Source organism: Ambystoma mexicanum, chromosome 3q (assembly GCF_040938575.1).
Source record: "Ambystoma mexicanum isolate Mex_15411 chromosome 3q, UKY_AmexF1_1, whole genome shotgun sequence".
NCBI classification, from domain to species: domain Eukaryota; kingdom Metazoa; phylum Chordata; class Amphibia; order Caudata; family Ambystomatidae; genus Ambystoma; species Ambystoma mexicanum.
In genome coordinates, this window is record NC_090926.1 from 778,102,685 (window position 1) to 778,119,126 (window position 16,442).

At 45.6% G+C, this 16,442-nt stretch overlaps 1 protein-coding gene across 3 annotated transcripts in view; it reads left to right on the forward strand.

The window, feature by feature from the left end:
• The window catches only part of GGA3 (golgi associated, gamma adaptin ear containing, ARF binding protein 3), a 1,381,263-nt gene that overhangs the window by 727,439 nt on the left and 637,382 nt on the right, over window positions 1-16,442 (forward strand). For all 3 annotated transcript variants that reach the window (XM_069654818.1, XM_069654819.1, XM_069654820.1), the window contains one exon: window positions 7,325-7,428. In XM_069654818.1, the coding sequence (XP_069510919.1) occupies window positions 7,325-7,428 (104 nt within the window). The remainder of the gene's footprint in view (window positions 1-7,324; window positions 7,429-16,442) is intronic.

Consider the following 16,442-nt stretch of genomic DNA (forward strand, 5'->3'; position numbering starts at 1 on the left):
ACATTGTGAAGGGTCTGCGTCCGGAAGAGGGTGAGCCATCATCACCCTAACTACCATATAAAAATAACTTTTTGGTTTGTTATTTTATGACCCTAGAAGGCAAGAGACTTCATGCAGGAAAAGAGACTTGGCCATCGAGGTTCTGGAAGGTTGAGAGCAGAACTGTTGTCTCGTGCTGGGGAAGACCGAGAATTGTGCGGTGCTCACCTTATCCCGTGCTCAAAACATGGAGAAGGGAGACCCCGGCTACTGTATCCTGACACATTATTTGTGAACACTTCTTTCTTTCTTATGAATCCTATCCTACACTTTTTGTAATTAGCGTAAGGATTGGCAATAGGTTTTTCTTAGTATAGGCCCTTTTATTTGACACAACGCTACTAGGACTGCCTTATTTTCATTTGATGGTCAAAGCTTGCTCCCATCTTAGATTTAGGGTTAGATTAGGCGTTTATCTCACCCACTTTTGCAGTTTAATAAACACCCTTGAACTGTTATCACTTGTGTCTGTCTTTACTGTTGCCACCATGAGTTCCTTACACTATACAAAACCTGCACAAAAAAAAGTATTGCTAAAAAACTGAAACTTACGCTAGCAAACTATGCACTACCCCAGGCAGTGGAAAAGGTAGGTATAGAGTAATTAGGTAGGACGGGAATAGTATAGCCACACCAAAGGTGATCTCTGCAGTGCCTCCAAAAAATGTAACAGGGTGATCTTCCAACACACCTTATAGGGGACAGGTGTAAGCAGGCACACGATATAAAGCTTAACCCTTCACTTATAACCTGACCCGCATCTTACCTGTCTCCAAATTCCGCTCTCCTGGGTTAAAGATCACCCAGGATTGCTGGTGTATGTTTATTTTTAGTTGGTAAAAGCTTACTTATATACTTTTCCCATACACCAGCAGGGATATGTGAGTTTTTTACAAAAAGGGGCAAAATAGAAGACACTATATACAATTTGCGTTCTCTTAAGCAGCTGCGTTACTAAAAAATAATACACAAACATATAAAAAGAATCCTTAAAAAATATAAACAGTCTTTAAAAATAATGTACAAAGTCTATACAGTGCACTGTATTAAGAACTATTTATAATTACCTTACTTGCAGGACAACCTGGCCAGGGTTGTCTCAAGGTCCTTGCTGCTGCTGCTTTCGGCATTCAGTTCCGCCTGCGCTCTTCAGTGGTGGTTCTTGTGGCAGTAGGCGGCAGGCAGCAACAGTGTGGGAGACCCACACAGTATTTGCAGGGCTGGCAGTAGGCTGTGTCGGGCCTCAAAGTCTTTGTATGGGCTGGGCTGTGTATGTCAGATGCCGCCCAGCACTCAGAGGCAACTTGCCCCCTCCCCCCCACACTACTCACTCCACCTGGGCGACATCTGCCAGGTGTGGCCCAGGGATTTCAGGCAGGCCACCTGAGAGGAAGTGGCCCTTGCTTTTAAATTACGCTCACAGGAAGGCTAAAACACATTTAAGGCGCTATGGGCACATCAAACATGGTATTCCCACCTTCTCAGGATGTCTATTTACTCTCCATTGAATCTAACCCGTCCACACAACATGTTGGCACAGAATCAAGCGGCAACCCTTCATCCGCATCCTCAGACAACTATTTTAGCAGCTTGGCTCTTGAAATCAAAGACTTCGGCCATCTTAATTTAACTAGCAGATGCATTAAGATATTGAAGGAGGCTCGGAAACCTAACACTCGACTCTGTTACTTTGAACACCATACAACAAAGCTTTTCCATTTGTTAAAGGCAAATGTAAACCCCTTTGACTGTTAACTGTTTCATATAGTGCACTATCTACCTCACTTGTTTTTAATGCCTTAAAGGTCAATTTGGCTGCACTGCCTGCTTACAAAACCTCACAAAGCAAGGTTTCATGGTGGAATATGCCAATCGTTAAGGGAGGGGGTTAAAAGACTACACCCCCCTATTGCAAACCACCTCCTCAATGGGATTTAAACATTGTCCTAAGCAAGCTCATGGGTCCACCTTTTGAGCCTATGCATAAGACAAGCCTCAAAAATCTCACTTACAAAACTGCTTTCCTTATAGCTATCACTTCCATAAGAAAGGTAAGTTAGCTCTAGGCATTATCTGTAACAGATCCTTTTGTCGCTATTCATAAGAGCAAGGTGATCTTAACAACTCGTCAACGGTTTGCACCAAAGTTGATTTAAAAATTCCATGTCAATCAATCCATTGAACTTGTATATCTGCACTTTGCAGCCTTTGGTTTCTTGCTCTGGGGATTCCACTTTTTTTCAAAGGTTTAGTTGTCATGCAAATTGTGTTATCCCTGTTGTGAGACAGCTTCACAGCTTAGATTTGTAATATATATAAGTGGAGATAAGCATTATTTGCGCCAACTTAATGATAAATTACTGGTTTTTGGCCAGTTCACAGGCAAACAAAAATATACTTGTTTACATAGTAGCTCTTATATTAGTGTAGCTTGATGAACTGGCAATTCACTATTTAGTTGAAATTTGAAAAACCTGAAATTAAGGAATCTGTATTCTAAGGATTAACCATACTTAGGGTACAACACCAATTATTATTTATTGAAAAATCTCTCCTGCTGAACCATTTAGGACTGTCTGAATGGTGAAACACGTGTTGAGAGAAAACATTTTGAGACCTGAAACCTTGAATATTAAAATTCTTTTGTGACCATCAAATTACTAATCAGTGCAAGTTATTTGTACCTGTGAACTGGCCAAAAACCAGCAACTTATCATTCAGTTGACGCAAATACCGCTTATCCCCACTTATATATATTACAATCCAATCATCTGCCTGCTTTTTTCCAGAAGCTGCAGAATGCTCGGCAAAGAGATCTCCATACGCTAGATGTTAGGAGAGCTGTTATGTACTACATCAATCAGACACAGCCAATCGGGAAAACAGACCAATTCTTTGTTTCCTTAGCTTCTGGGAGGGAAGGGGACACTGTCTCAAAGGCAGCCATTTCGAAATGTATAGTAAAATGTATACAGCAATGTTAGACGTTATCAAACAAGGAACTACCTTTAACACCTAGCGCACAGTTTACACAGGATACAGGTGTTAGGTTGGCCTTCCTTGCAAATGTACCTTTGGAGGCAATCTGTAAAGCAGCTACATGGAGTTGAGTTCACACCTTCACTCAGCATTACTGTGTTAAGACACAAGCAAGACATGAATCTCAAGTTGTACAGGTGGTGTTAAGAAATTTGTTTGCCTCTGTTCCTTCTAACAACCATCCTCCTTCTCGTGGTACTGCTTGCTAGTCTAAGCTAAGCATGTGATTCTAAGCAGATCCACAAACCTCAGAACATAAATATTACATGCCTGTAATCGTCTTTCTGATTCTCGGAGGACCTTGACTCGTGAATAATCATGGGTGCAATGCACATCACTATAGGGATATTATTACAAACCCGCCCAGTCGACGTCCCTTTTCGAATTCGAAAATGGTGTAATACTCTGCACCAACCACTAGATGTTGGCCTATACTTGTGAATCCAAGCAGGTACAAGCATCAGAAAGAAGATTACAGGTATGGAATATTTGTCTCATATATATTGTTGATCCAAAAGAAAATAAGTTGATACCTTAATTAGTGAGTTATTTTGTTTATGTGAGAGCTTTCATTGAATTTCTTCACTTCCTCAGGCAGGGTTGGAATTAACCCTTTGAAAGCATTACAGCAATTCAGCTTACATAGTCCTTCCTGGAAATACTCTGTTATCTGTTACTGTCTGTGTACTTGATTTGTAGTTTTGCTCCGGGAGTCATGTATTAGATGTTGAGCACCCCCACACATTGCAATTTTCACGGTCTAAATGGTACACTGATTTAAGTGGGGCAGGTGTCAGTGGAACTGAAGGGAAAGAAGAAATAGCCCGCCCTGTTAGAGTGATCTCAGGAAGGCAGAAGACGGGGTAGGTTAGTGTCACTCATTGTAGGTACAGTCTAGTTTAAAGCTGGTATTTCAGGTCAGTCCCTTGCAAGATCAGTGATGGCACTATCAGCAACATATTAGGCTTGTGCCGCTAGAAGGCTAAAAGAGGGGATACACAACTAGTTATGTTTTAGGCCTGTGACTTGTGGGGCCCATTGTGGTAACACTTTGTCAAATACCATATTGGGATTCTTCACATTCATGTGGAAAGTGTGGGGTTTGACTAGAGACAAGAGGCCCTGACAAGTCTCTGGGAATCTTTTTAGCTGGGGCATTCTGAGGGCAGATGGGTTGGAGGGAGTCCAGCAACGAAACATTGCCGTAGAGAGTCTGATGGTACTGGTGCAGTGTCAGTTGAATGCTTGTGAACTGTTTGGAAAAAATGATAGAAGGTGTCCGGTCTGAATGATGTAATCCCTGTATCTCTATGGGTGGAAAAGGTGATAGTCTGTTAGTTGGCTCTTGACACCGCAATGTCTGTTCATGCCCCCTGTCGGTATATTGAAAATGTGCATGCATTTGAATTCTTTGGTCTTTCTGGCTTTGTAAGGCCTGATTTGACCCCATAGTACAGCAATTCTGAGATCATCAAGGGTATGATTAGCTTCTGAAAAATGCTCACCAACTAGAGACACATTAAATACCAGTACAAGATTCTTCCCTTTGGCCCAAACTCTGCACTGCAGGTCTTTACAAGAGTGATAGATGTATTCATGTTGCATCTCCGTCTACATGGGTTACATATTTACCCATGTCTAGATGACTGGCTGATTCAGGGTCCACCACTGTCACATGTGATGGAATCTGTGTTGCTGGTCATGCAGCAGGCTTTTGCGTTGGTCCTGACACTGAATCTAGAAAAATTGATTATGACTCCCAACACAGAGATTACAGTGTAGTGGAATAGTATGAGACTGTGTACATGCAAGGGCCTTTCCACCCTCCGACAAGATGTAAAACCTAAGAAAACTTTGCTGGGAGTTCCTGAACAATACATCTGTTCAGGCCATAAGATTTCATCAACTCGTAGCCTTGATGGAATTGTGCATTCTCATGGTGCTGTAGGCTAGGATACACATGAGACTGTCACAGCTACACCTGAGGTCATCTTGGTGTCATGAATCTCAACTTCAAACACAGCAAATTCCCACTCTGTCGTATCTGCACCCGGATCTCCGTTAGTGGGAGTGCCATTCACGCCACCTCAACCTACGAAGAAACTAGCATTGGATTGGCCCCTTGACGGATGGGGGCATTTCTAGAGATATGGAAGATACATGGCCTGGGGCAGACGGACTATCAAGCTCAGCGTATAAACTATCTGGAATTAAATGATATTTTTCTTGGAATTAGCGCTTTTCTACCGAAATTAGCTGGGTGACGGATCTTGATATGTACAATGTTCTACCTGTGTAGACATGGGGTCTCCAATACTTATAACATCCATGGCATCTCATTTTCTAGGGGAGAAGAACATCCTGGCTGACGCGCTGAGTAGGATGACGCACACTGCGGACAAATGGGAGATCAACCATAGTGCTTTACTGCCACTTTTCCAAGCATGCTGCACACCAATGGTGGATCTATTTGCATCCTACGAAAACAAAAAACTGCACACTGTATGCTTCATGGAAAGGAAAGGGCCTGGACATTCTATGAGATGCAATCCTACTTCTATGAAATGAGCAGATACTATGCATTCCCTTTGATTCTGGTTATATCGAGGTGTTCTGCATGAATTGAAGTGCACAACAAGTTGCTGCATGATCCTGGTGGCTGTGTTTTGGTCAGAGCGAATTTGTTTTTCAGATCTACAGACTCTGAAATGTCGGACCCTGTTACCACTGCCCCACTGGCCAGACAAACTCCAGCAATAACAAGGAAAGATATATCACACCAGGCCACAATCACTGTCCTTGGCCGCTTGGTCACCTTGGTCTGTCAGACAGAAATATGACTATCGTCAGAGCGACCAGAAAGGGCAGTACTAGGGCTAAATGCACTAGTAAGTGGACACGTTTCTGCCATTGGTGTCGAGCATCAAAAAAAGTACCCTTCTGAAGCCTCACAGGATAATGTCGTGGCTTTCATTATGGTTCTCGCAAAATCAGTGGACTCCTGTAGGACATATTTAGCAGTATGACATAAAACGCATTGTCAAACCATTTGGTTAAGAGACACTTTAGTGGACTGATGAAACTCTATCCCCCTGAGGAGAAAACTTTGCAGCCTATGGAATCTTAACGGTGTACTGTTAGCTGTCACGCATACATCATTTGAGCCAATGGCTTCCACTTATTTGAAATGGGCAACACTGAAAACAGCTTTTCTTGTGGCTGTAATGTCAGCTCAGAGGATCTCCGAACTAAAGGCCTTATCTGTGGAGGACCCATACATTGTCTTTCACAAGGACAAGGTGGTGCGGAAAACAAATAATTGCAATGTTACCAGTTTTCACCTAAATGATGAACTTTACTACCAGTGTTTTATCCTCCACCCAGAACTGATGCGGAAAGAACACTGCATACACTTGACACTGAAATTCTACATGCACAGAACTAGGAACATTTGCAACTTTTTCAGCTGAAATGCTCCCTGGGTCACAGCCTTGAAGCCGTTGATAGCACATTGAATGCTTTCAACAATATTGGAAGCATTCAAAATGCAAGGAAAGATCCCATCTAAATTGTTCATGCACATTTGAAATGGGAAGCCCCGGTCTGTGCCTCCAAAGACACGTACCGATAGGAGACATTTGAAAATGGCAACTTGGGCAACCACACATTAATTCTGTAGACACTTTTCCTTGGATTACTGTTTGAGAAGCAATGTAGCTTTCAGACTAGCGGCCTTGCACAACTTCTTTGCCAGTTAAATAGAGCTACCCACAATGTTTGGACTGCTTTAGAATCTCCCAAGAGTATCGAGGAAAGGGGATAAGATGTAGGAGCACGGAAAAGTTACTGTAGTGGCAGTGCTCAGTTCATAGTACCCTTTCCTCCATACACCCTCCCACCATCTCCGCTAAAAAGCTACCGAGTCTGACTTGAAAAAGGAACTCAAGGTTGGGCGGGGCACGTGGAGAAGGTACCTAGCAGTACTTGCCAAGGCATGCTTGCACGGTTATATTTTGCTGCTTAGCAACACACTCTGGCCCAGCCTGCCCATTCTGTGAGACCTCCCTCTTACGCACCTTCATGAGTTTCTTCTTTCCATCTTTCCTTCTTCTCGAATGCTGTCATGTTTCCAGTTTATCACCTATCTCCTTGCTTGGTCACCTTATGTCTCTATTACTTTTACTTTCATGGTATATCTTCTGCCCCAACACTTCCTCAACAGTTGTTATTTTGTCTCCTAATTCAGGAATTGTTCAGTCTGATCCTGTGATCCCTGTGGACAGGACCCTGATTCCTTCTCCTCCTGCTCGTCCAAAAAACCCAGTGTTTGATGATGAGGAAAAATCCAAGGTAGGAGATACTACTTAAGTCTTTAGATCTACATCATTGCCATGTGCAAGTCCTCTGTCAGTCAGAAAGTCAATTAGTTAACCACGTTTTAGTCCCCTTCACCTTTTGCTTGTTTTTTGTGATGCTTTTACTATTTTTCCTAGTGATTTCCATCCAGACCTCAACATCGACTCAACTCATGTATATAAATGTGGCCATTTGGATACCTGTGTGATGCCAGAAGGTGGGAGATACCTCCAGGGAACCACCTGGTCTCCAAGGCTCAGTAATCTGGCCCCATCTGTCTTCAATAATATATTTAAAGATGGAGTCATGTAGTGACATAAACATAATTTTAAAAAGGTTTGCATTGTATGAAACAAAGGGAGCGATTTACATATAACACAACCTCATAAATATACCACCTGTTGAATGCACATTCAGTATGCACTCTGAACACAGCAGCCAAAGTTAACCTTCAATATGCTCTGCTCCTCAGCAGGCTTTAGGATACTTCAAATGTTTCCCTATCCTCCCAGTGCACACATTTGCAGGCTGCAAATGCCCCATTGACAGTAGTCTCCCTTTTGGGATCCTGAGGAGCCTGCACTTTGCTCCTGACAGCCGTACAATGGCCCCTGCTATGACTGGCTCTGTGAGATACCTGTGGGGGAATGACTCTTGCGTGAAAACTGGCTTTTATCTAAATTTGAGGCACATATTTTTGCAGTTCCTTGATGAATTATGTCCCAAAGAGCAGAGCCCTCGAGTCAGTTAATCCCCTTAGCTTGGGTCTGATATGTAGAAAAATGTTCTTCCTATGTTCCTATTGAGGCATTGGCATCTCCCAACAGAGTGCTCTTTGAGACCAACTACTTAACTGTTTAGGGATGCAGTTGTTTACCAAATGACTTTGTCTCTTGTGCTAGATCAAGGATCACACCTAAGGGCCAGAAACATTAAACATTCTGTCCTGGCATGGTAACCAGGCCTTGCCAGCTCCTCTATATATATTTCAACCATTGTTAGGAATGATTATTGTTTTTGCTGCTTTCCCTCCATAGACATCAATGGGACACTTGCACTTATTGCTATTGTGTTAAATCTTTCCTGACTTTTGGAGGTAAGTGAAGCCTTTTTGCTCCACTTACCTTGCTACGCATATCTGTTTTGGGGGCATTGATCAGTCCCTATAGCTATCAGTGTAGTATACCTCTGTTCTCCACAGTAGGCCCTCTGTCATGGACATCCTTTGGGGGTCACTATTGCGACCCCTGTCGACTCCCGTGCGGCCCCTGGAACTGCCTCTGCGACCCCCGATCAAGGATTGCAGAGGCACTATGGAGAAAAAAAACAAATCAGGCCTTTACAGTCGTTTGTTTACCGTTTGCAAAGCTTACATTTTGCTGGTGTCTTCACTTGTTACTTGGTCTGTGGGGAACGGTGCTCGTTGTAAAATTATTTACACTTTACTTTCCAAACCTGCTCTGAGTTTCAGCACAGCAGCTTTGGAAAGTGAAGTGTATTTTCAAACAAAAGCCACTACGAGGTGAGCGTCGTGAGGGAAGAAGGAACCATGTATCGAAAATGTTTAATCTGTGCCTAGTGCCAGCTATCCCAGGCCGCTCCTTCTGAAATGAACACGGTCCAAACATTGTTATTTCTATGATGCAAAGGACGAGAAGACTGCTACTGAACACAAGGAAATTTAGGGTGTGGCAGAAGCTGCCTCATCAGTTGTTTGCCGGACTAAAGACACTATAATCTGGATTTCACTTCCAGGTAGGACCTGTATTTCACATTAGGAAAAAAGTACAATTTAGGAAGAAGGGAAAAATAGAGGCGCACGGAATGAGCAATAGCTGAATTAAGCATGGCATGATGTCCAAAAATGGTAGGAGAGGCAAGAGAAAAGCATGACATTAAAAGTGGAAGAGTGCTGAGATGAAACAAGAAATGATCAAATGAGTGAGCGTGTGGATAGAAATAGGTCAGGGTGGGAATGTTTTACAAACGTCCACTAGTAAGCAATGGAAGGCTAATTATGCCAAAGAGGCGTTTCTTAAAGCTGGGTGAAAGGAGCTTTAGCAAGCGTGGCTTTGGGGATTGGGCAACTAATGAGGACAAAGTGCATACATTTACACCTTTCAAATGTGTGAACTGGTGTAAGAGGCATATTTTACCTTCAATACAACATGTAAAATCAACAAGTTGGTGTCAGAGCCAGTGAAAAAAGAAATGAGATTGTGGACTGCCTTGTGATGCACAGTGACCACTGTTCAATCGTTTTGTGTATATTGGCTGATGGGCACGAATTATTTGTGCTTTAATTTGTGAGGCAGAATGTTATGTTGTGTGTATTTTTTTTTTTAACTGCCTGCTTTGCGGCATGCTCAAAAGCTCCAGCATATGAACATGTATGTTTTGTCTCTTAGTCGCATTATTTAATACTTCAACAGGGAAGTTTGCCACATGCTTGGGGTGGAATAAATGGTTGTAAATGTCATGTGGCCTCCATTGTAGTCACAGTTAGAAGAAGCAATACACCACAAGAACCATATTTATTGTTTACCTTTCATTAGCTTTGAATCTTCCTTTCTGCTTTATTATGTAGTTCTCACAATGTGTAGAGTAATTGCAAACCTGCCAGATGTGATAAGAGTCTTTTGGTTTTGATATTTTTCTGGAAATAAAAATTCCTCCTCATATTCATTCTCCCACTGTACCTCTGATCTGCTGAGTTTATATTGAATGTGGTGGTGGGTGCTTACGCTATAGATGGCATTGCAGTCCACCAGCGATGACAATGGGTGGTTCAAGCCGTGGTAGTGGCAGTGCCTTGAGTGGTAATGTTTGGCAGCCTCACAATCCGCATTTTAAACCCTGGCACTAATTTTCTTTTACAAATTAAGGACTGCTTTTTGTAATGTGTTTCACTCTAAAAGGTGCAGCTGGAGATTAGATTAGTGTTGGTTTTTTAGGCCATGCAGACTGGTTGCTGCAGATCCAGGGCTTCTTAGATTCAAATTGATTGTTTCATGAGGCCTGTCATATTTTGAACAAATACTCCCTTGTTTTAATTTTACTGTAGCCTAGATTTTCCTTTGTCTATGGATAGTGCTTGATATCTGACAACAGATACCTCCTGGTTCGAAGTACTGTAAAAATGTGATATTACTGTGAAATGAAATGGAACGTTATTTATCAACCTCAGGAGAATGAAAGGCTGCTTCAGCCCTGCTGAAATTTGGAAAGTGTATGATGGTACATGTTTAAGATGAGCTTTTAACTCACTGACCTATCAAATTGCTACACAGTCTGCAGTTTAATCAATTGGGCAATAATAAAAAAAAATCACGTATCAGGATATCCCTCCACCACCCTCTTCTACCCCCCTCCATTGCTTTTTATAACACAATATAACACTATTATCAGGTTTACTAGGGGGCAATAACATATTCCTCCTGCTTCTAAGCACTGCAGTACTCGTTCAGTATTCCGAGAACGAGTAAATTACCAAGTGCACGATTAAGGAGAAATGGGCTGGTAAGATAGCTCGGCGGGTTAAGTACCCACCTTTGGGATCTATTTGTGTTCTTCAAGTCTGAATTTTGAATCCTCGTTAGGTGTATTCAACCTTTCATCCTTCTGAGGTTGACAAAGGTGTATTATTTTCAGTTGCTAGGTAGCAATCATTTTATCTAAAAGTATTTTATTTAAAATGCTTGTGCAAAAGTGCTATATAATTAATGTATTTAAATGCCTAATTGTAATGTTAGCATCAATAAATCCAAGCATAGGCTCAGAATAATGTTATAGGCTTAAATTAGTATCAGTTAAAAAGTGTATCTTTGCTTCCCTGCTCTGTGTGTGAATCTTACATTTGTATACTTTTTTAAGGTGAATGAGACTGGCCTATGAATGCATTGGAAATATTTATATATTCTGTGGCTTGTGGAATCTTCTTAGATCACATGCTGTGCATAGACCGACATCTAGTGGAAGCTGCGGAGTATTACAGTTGTTGTTTTCGAAACTCGAGAAGGGATGTCGACAGGGCGTGGCAGTAATACTATCCCTAGTGTGAAGTCCACTGTACCCATGATCCCTCACGTGTTGAGGTCCCTCAGATTGTTTTTTTCCGCCATTTTAGATGGATGCGTATAGCGGAGTTCCTCTTTCAGCGTACAGCCATTTACTCATACACCTACGTCCAGTCCCCTTTCCTCCATTCTTATGGGACATCTCTCTGTCCTCTGGGACGGGACCGGAGCACTTTGTAAAAAGCATTCAAAAATGTTTCCAAAAATGTGTTCTTCCTCTCTTTCTTGCACGGGGCCCGGCACACGGCCGTAACCAGTGGTCGAAGTGAGTGGGAGCGGTCGGGAGCGGTGCTCCTATACTTTTTTAAATTACCTTGTACAGCTCCTATAGTTTTATTTTCCGGGTTCCTCTGGGGCCGGGAGGGGCGTTGATCGCTCTGCCACCGGTGTTCGCCCTGAGGTGCCCATTGGGCCTAATAATTGTATCAGAGTTTTCTCCGAGGGTCTCCGTAAGGGGCCTGTAGATACCAGAGTGCGCTTCGAGGCCCCTCCTGTGGGGGCTGTTTGTAGACCCAGTTCTACTGAGTCGTGGGGTATCGGAGCTCGCTCTGAGGCCATTCTGTCGGCTTCCCTCAAAAATAAGACTGGGGTGCGCCCGAGGCCTTGGGTGGGCTTGCTGTTACCGAACGGATGTTCGAGGCCCTTGCAGATAAGACTGTTACCGGACCTGGGTCCGAGGTCCCTCGTTCAGAGGCTAAAGCTACCAGCAGTTCTGAGAGGCCTGACAAGGCCTTGTCAGTGAAAGCTGTTTCTCACCGTTCCCACTCTTGCGGTGACACCAGACCTGTTGAGGGGGAAATGAAGCAAAGTTCTACTTTTACCGGCAGTGCCGAGGTCCTTCCTTCGAAGGCTAATTTGGCGGTTGGTATGTCGCAAAAACATTCCAGGCCTCACAGTACCAGCTCTGCTGAGGTCCCTTATGTTAAGGCTAAAGTTAAGACCCCTGATCCATCGACGGGGACCCCTACCTCACTTCCCCATAGATGATGACAAAATGGCACCCGTTCCCGCCACAACCGCGGTGGCCATTTTGGGTGCTACCCCTACAACTACGCCATCGCCCTCAGGTGTAGGGCTTGGACCCTTGGGTGAACATAGAGTCCCTTGTGTGCATCCTTATCGGCCTGTTTATGACTGGAACGCTCATATGCCTCTTCCGCACAATGTTTTGCTGCCTGCAGGATCAGCACCGTTGATTTATGTGGATACGTCGGTGGAGGGGCCTGTGTGGCACCCGTCCCCGTTATGTCCCTGGATTTGTCCACGTCATGAGAGGCCTCCTCAGGTTCCGAAGCAGTCCCCGGAGGAAGCCTTTTTCGGTAAATTTCAAACGCTTATGCGTTCCGACCCCATGAGGGAGTATTCCAAAGGGCTATTTAGGGAGATATGCCCTCCCGCGCCTCTGGCTCCACCTGTTCCTCCGGTGGTTCCGCCAGCGCCTCCCTTGCCTATGGTGCCTCCCCCGACTCCTCCGCCTTTGCCCCCATTGTCCCCTGTGGACAAGGCAGCGCCCGACATGGTTCAGCAGGACCTTGATCTGTCGGATGACGCACATGGGATCAGGACAGCGAGGACCTCCTCCGCTCTATCAGAGCTTTTCATGACCAGGTACTGGACATGATGAACTTCTTAAATGTTCCAGTGCCCGAGGCACCTGCTCCGTAGGAGGGCGTGCTTTCTGGGGCATTCACCCTGTCTCCCTTGGAGCGTACCGGCCTGTTCTTGCAGAAGGACATTCTGGCCGAGGTCCGCAGAGTCTGGGAAAAGCCACACTCTGGACTTTTTGTCAATAAGAAAATTGACGCTAGATACAGGCTGCATTCTTCGGAAGAGGTAGCCCTGTCATCTAGTCCCCCTCCCTCCTCCACAGTGGTGGCTGCGGCCACTTTGCAGTCCAGGCCTGCAGCATCCTCTTCCATGATGGCTACTCAGGTTCTGGGAAAGGAGGACAAGCTCCTCGACTCCCTCGGGAGGAAAAAATGTTTACGGTGCCCAAACCCAACCAGGCTGGCCTGCGCACCATCCTAGACCTTTCCCAGTTCAATCTTTTCCTACCCCAAGAGAAATTCAAGATGATCACGCCTGGCCAGATACGGTCCTCCTTGCAGATGGGCGATTGGCTCAGCGTCGTGGATCTTCAGGATGCGTACATGCATATCCTGATTTGGAACCCACGCAGGAGATATCTCCGCTTCTCTTTGGGAGAGGAGCACTTCCAGTTTCGAGTGCTTCCTTTTGGCCTCAGCTCAGTGCCGCGTGTCTTCACGAAGATGATGTCGGTAATTGCGGCCTATCTACGTCTCCAGGGTATCCATGTGTATCCATGTGTATCCATATTTGGATGACTGGCTCTTACGCAGCCCTTGTCCGCTGACAGCAGCGGGCAATCTCCAGTCTCTCCTTCAGCTCCTGTTCCATCTTGGGCTGTCGGTGAACTGGCAGAAATCTTCCATGACGGTCTCGCAGGACCTGATTTTCCTGGGTTTTCGCTGGAACACGATCGACTGCAGAGTGTACCTGACCGGGGACAGAATGGCGGATCTGTTAGCCACGTGTCAGATGTTTGCGCAGTCGGAGAGCATGTCGGCCTGGTGGTTCCAGAGGCTTCTGGGCCTTATGGCCTCATGCGTGCTGGCTCTTCCTCTTGCTCGTCTCAAGATGAGACGGACCCAGATGGCTCTTCGGAGTTCCTGGCGTCAGGCTGTGGACCCGGATTTCAAGCTGATAATGATTCCGGATTCCATGAGAGTGGACCTGGATTGGTGGTCATCTCTCAGCAACCTGTTGGTGGGAGCGGGGTTTCAGGACCCAGCCCCCACGGTGACGATGACGATGGACTCCTCCCTTCTGGGGTGAGGTGCGATGTTAGATCTTCTTCAGGTCTCGGACCTCTGGTCGCCTCAGGACAAGCTCCTGTACATAAATCATTTGGAGCTTCTGGCGATCTTCCTAGCGCTCAGGGCATTCAGACCGCTCATTGCCAACAAGGTGGTCCGCATACGCACGGACAATGTGGTGTCAATGTATTACATGAACAAGCAAGGGGGAACAAAGTCTTCACCCCTCGTGGACCTGTCCATCCAGATATGGGAGTGGGCCGTGCTTCATGGTGTCTGGCTGCTTGCAGTACACATCCCGGGCCAGCTGAATGTCACAGCAGATGCGCTCAGCCGGCGGACAGTGGTCAGCTATGAGTGGGAGTTGAAGACTGAGGTCCTGTCATGGATTTTTCTGCGTTGGGGCACACTGGAGGTGGACCTCTTCGCTACGGCGGTAAACAAGAAGCTTCCTCATTATGCCTCCAGGGGGGGGCTGGGAGCCTCCTCTCTGGAGGATGCTCTCGAGATTCCATGGCACAACATGAGCGCTTACGCCTTCCCGCCTCTGCCTCTAGTTCATCGAGCAATTTAGAAGCTGAAGAACTCGGTAAACTGTTCCCTTCTACTCATAGCCCCGTGGTGGCCGGCCAGGTTTTGGTTCTCAGAACTTCAACACCTGTCGATGTATCCGCCGATCAGGTTACCAGTCAGCCCCGATCTTCTCCACCAAGGGGAACAGCAGATGTGGCACCCTTCCCCACAATCGCTCAGCTTGGCGGCATGGTGCCTGAGTTCAAGTCTTTAGAGCATCTTAACTTATCTTCGGATAACATGCGTATTATCCAGGCAGCCTGGAAACCCTCGACCAGATCCCAATACAGGAGTAAATGGCTCAGGTTCTGTCATTGGTGTTTAGGAAAGCAGTTGGATCCAAGGGTGGCTACGATTGACATGGTGCTGTCCTTCCTGTCCTCCCTAGCAGAGTTGGGTGTTCACGTTCTGTCATGCAGAACTTACCTTTCAGCGGTTTCCGCTCATCTTTCTACGAAACAAGGCTCTTATTCTCTGACTAATCCAGTGGTTAAGAGGCATTTTGCAGGCTTGACACGCCTCTACCCTCCGGTTCGTAGTCTGCACCAGACGTGTGTGAGAGACGGGCCTCAACGACCGGTGGGGGGTGTCTGTACTTCCGCTCCCTATATGGTGGAGGAGAGGCACAGGAGACCCCAGCCAAGATTCTCTATTCGGTAGCAATGGTCGAGCAATCAAGGCCTAGCTTCTCAGAAGGTGATGCAGGCTGGTTCTTAAGTACAGTGTATCCCCAAGCCCCCACAAAGGAATATCCACACTCTGTATTGGTTAGAACACAGTCTTTATATAATCAATAGTTAAGGTTATGTACATTCATCATGATAACTCACTTTGTACTCCGGCAAAATCTACAATGACAAATATTTACAATCCTAAAGTGGTACCACCCTAGATCTCATTGAAGTGCATGAACAATACAGAACAATGTCACACAGACCAATAGAGTGAAACCAGCAATAGAGAGAGGAGAGAAAAATAAGATGGTTGAGCAATAGGCAGAATACTGGCCCCTACCACTGGGCACAGTTCTGTGTGGAGATCCCCCCACCTGGGCAACCTGTAAAGAAAGATATAGCACAAGCCCAGTCCATATATTGCTCTGCAAGTCTTATTCTCTCCTATAATGTTTTTACCCCCCCAATGTACCTGGTGGAGTCGAGCTCCTCGAAGAGGTGTCGACAAACGTCGAGGAATTCGCTGTTCGGCGACGGGGAATCGACGGCCCTTCTTGAATGCCTTCCCTTTCAAGCGGGAGGCACGGGGCGTCGAACGTCCGTCGACAAACGAGGTAGAATGATGTCGAAGAGACGGCAGCTTCGTCCGAGCGGTGCTCGTCGGCGTCGGGGCGTCGGCGTCCTGCAAGGCGGAGGTGTGCAGGGCACCTCGATCACAATAGTTCTGGACCGCAAAGATTGTAGAGACGGGAGCCCAGCAAGGGCGTCGAGTCGTCCGAGTCTTTGAGGTTGTCGGGTGGCGGGAAACCCACCGGCAGGTTTCTCCTCGGCGCGTTGGTCGGCCTCGA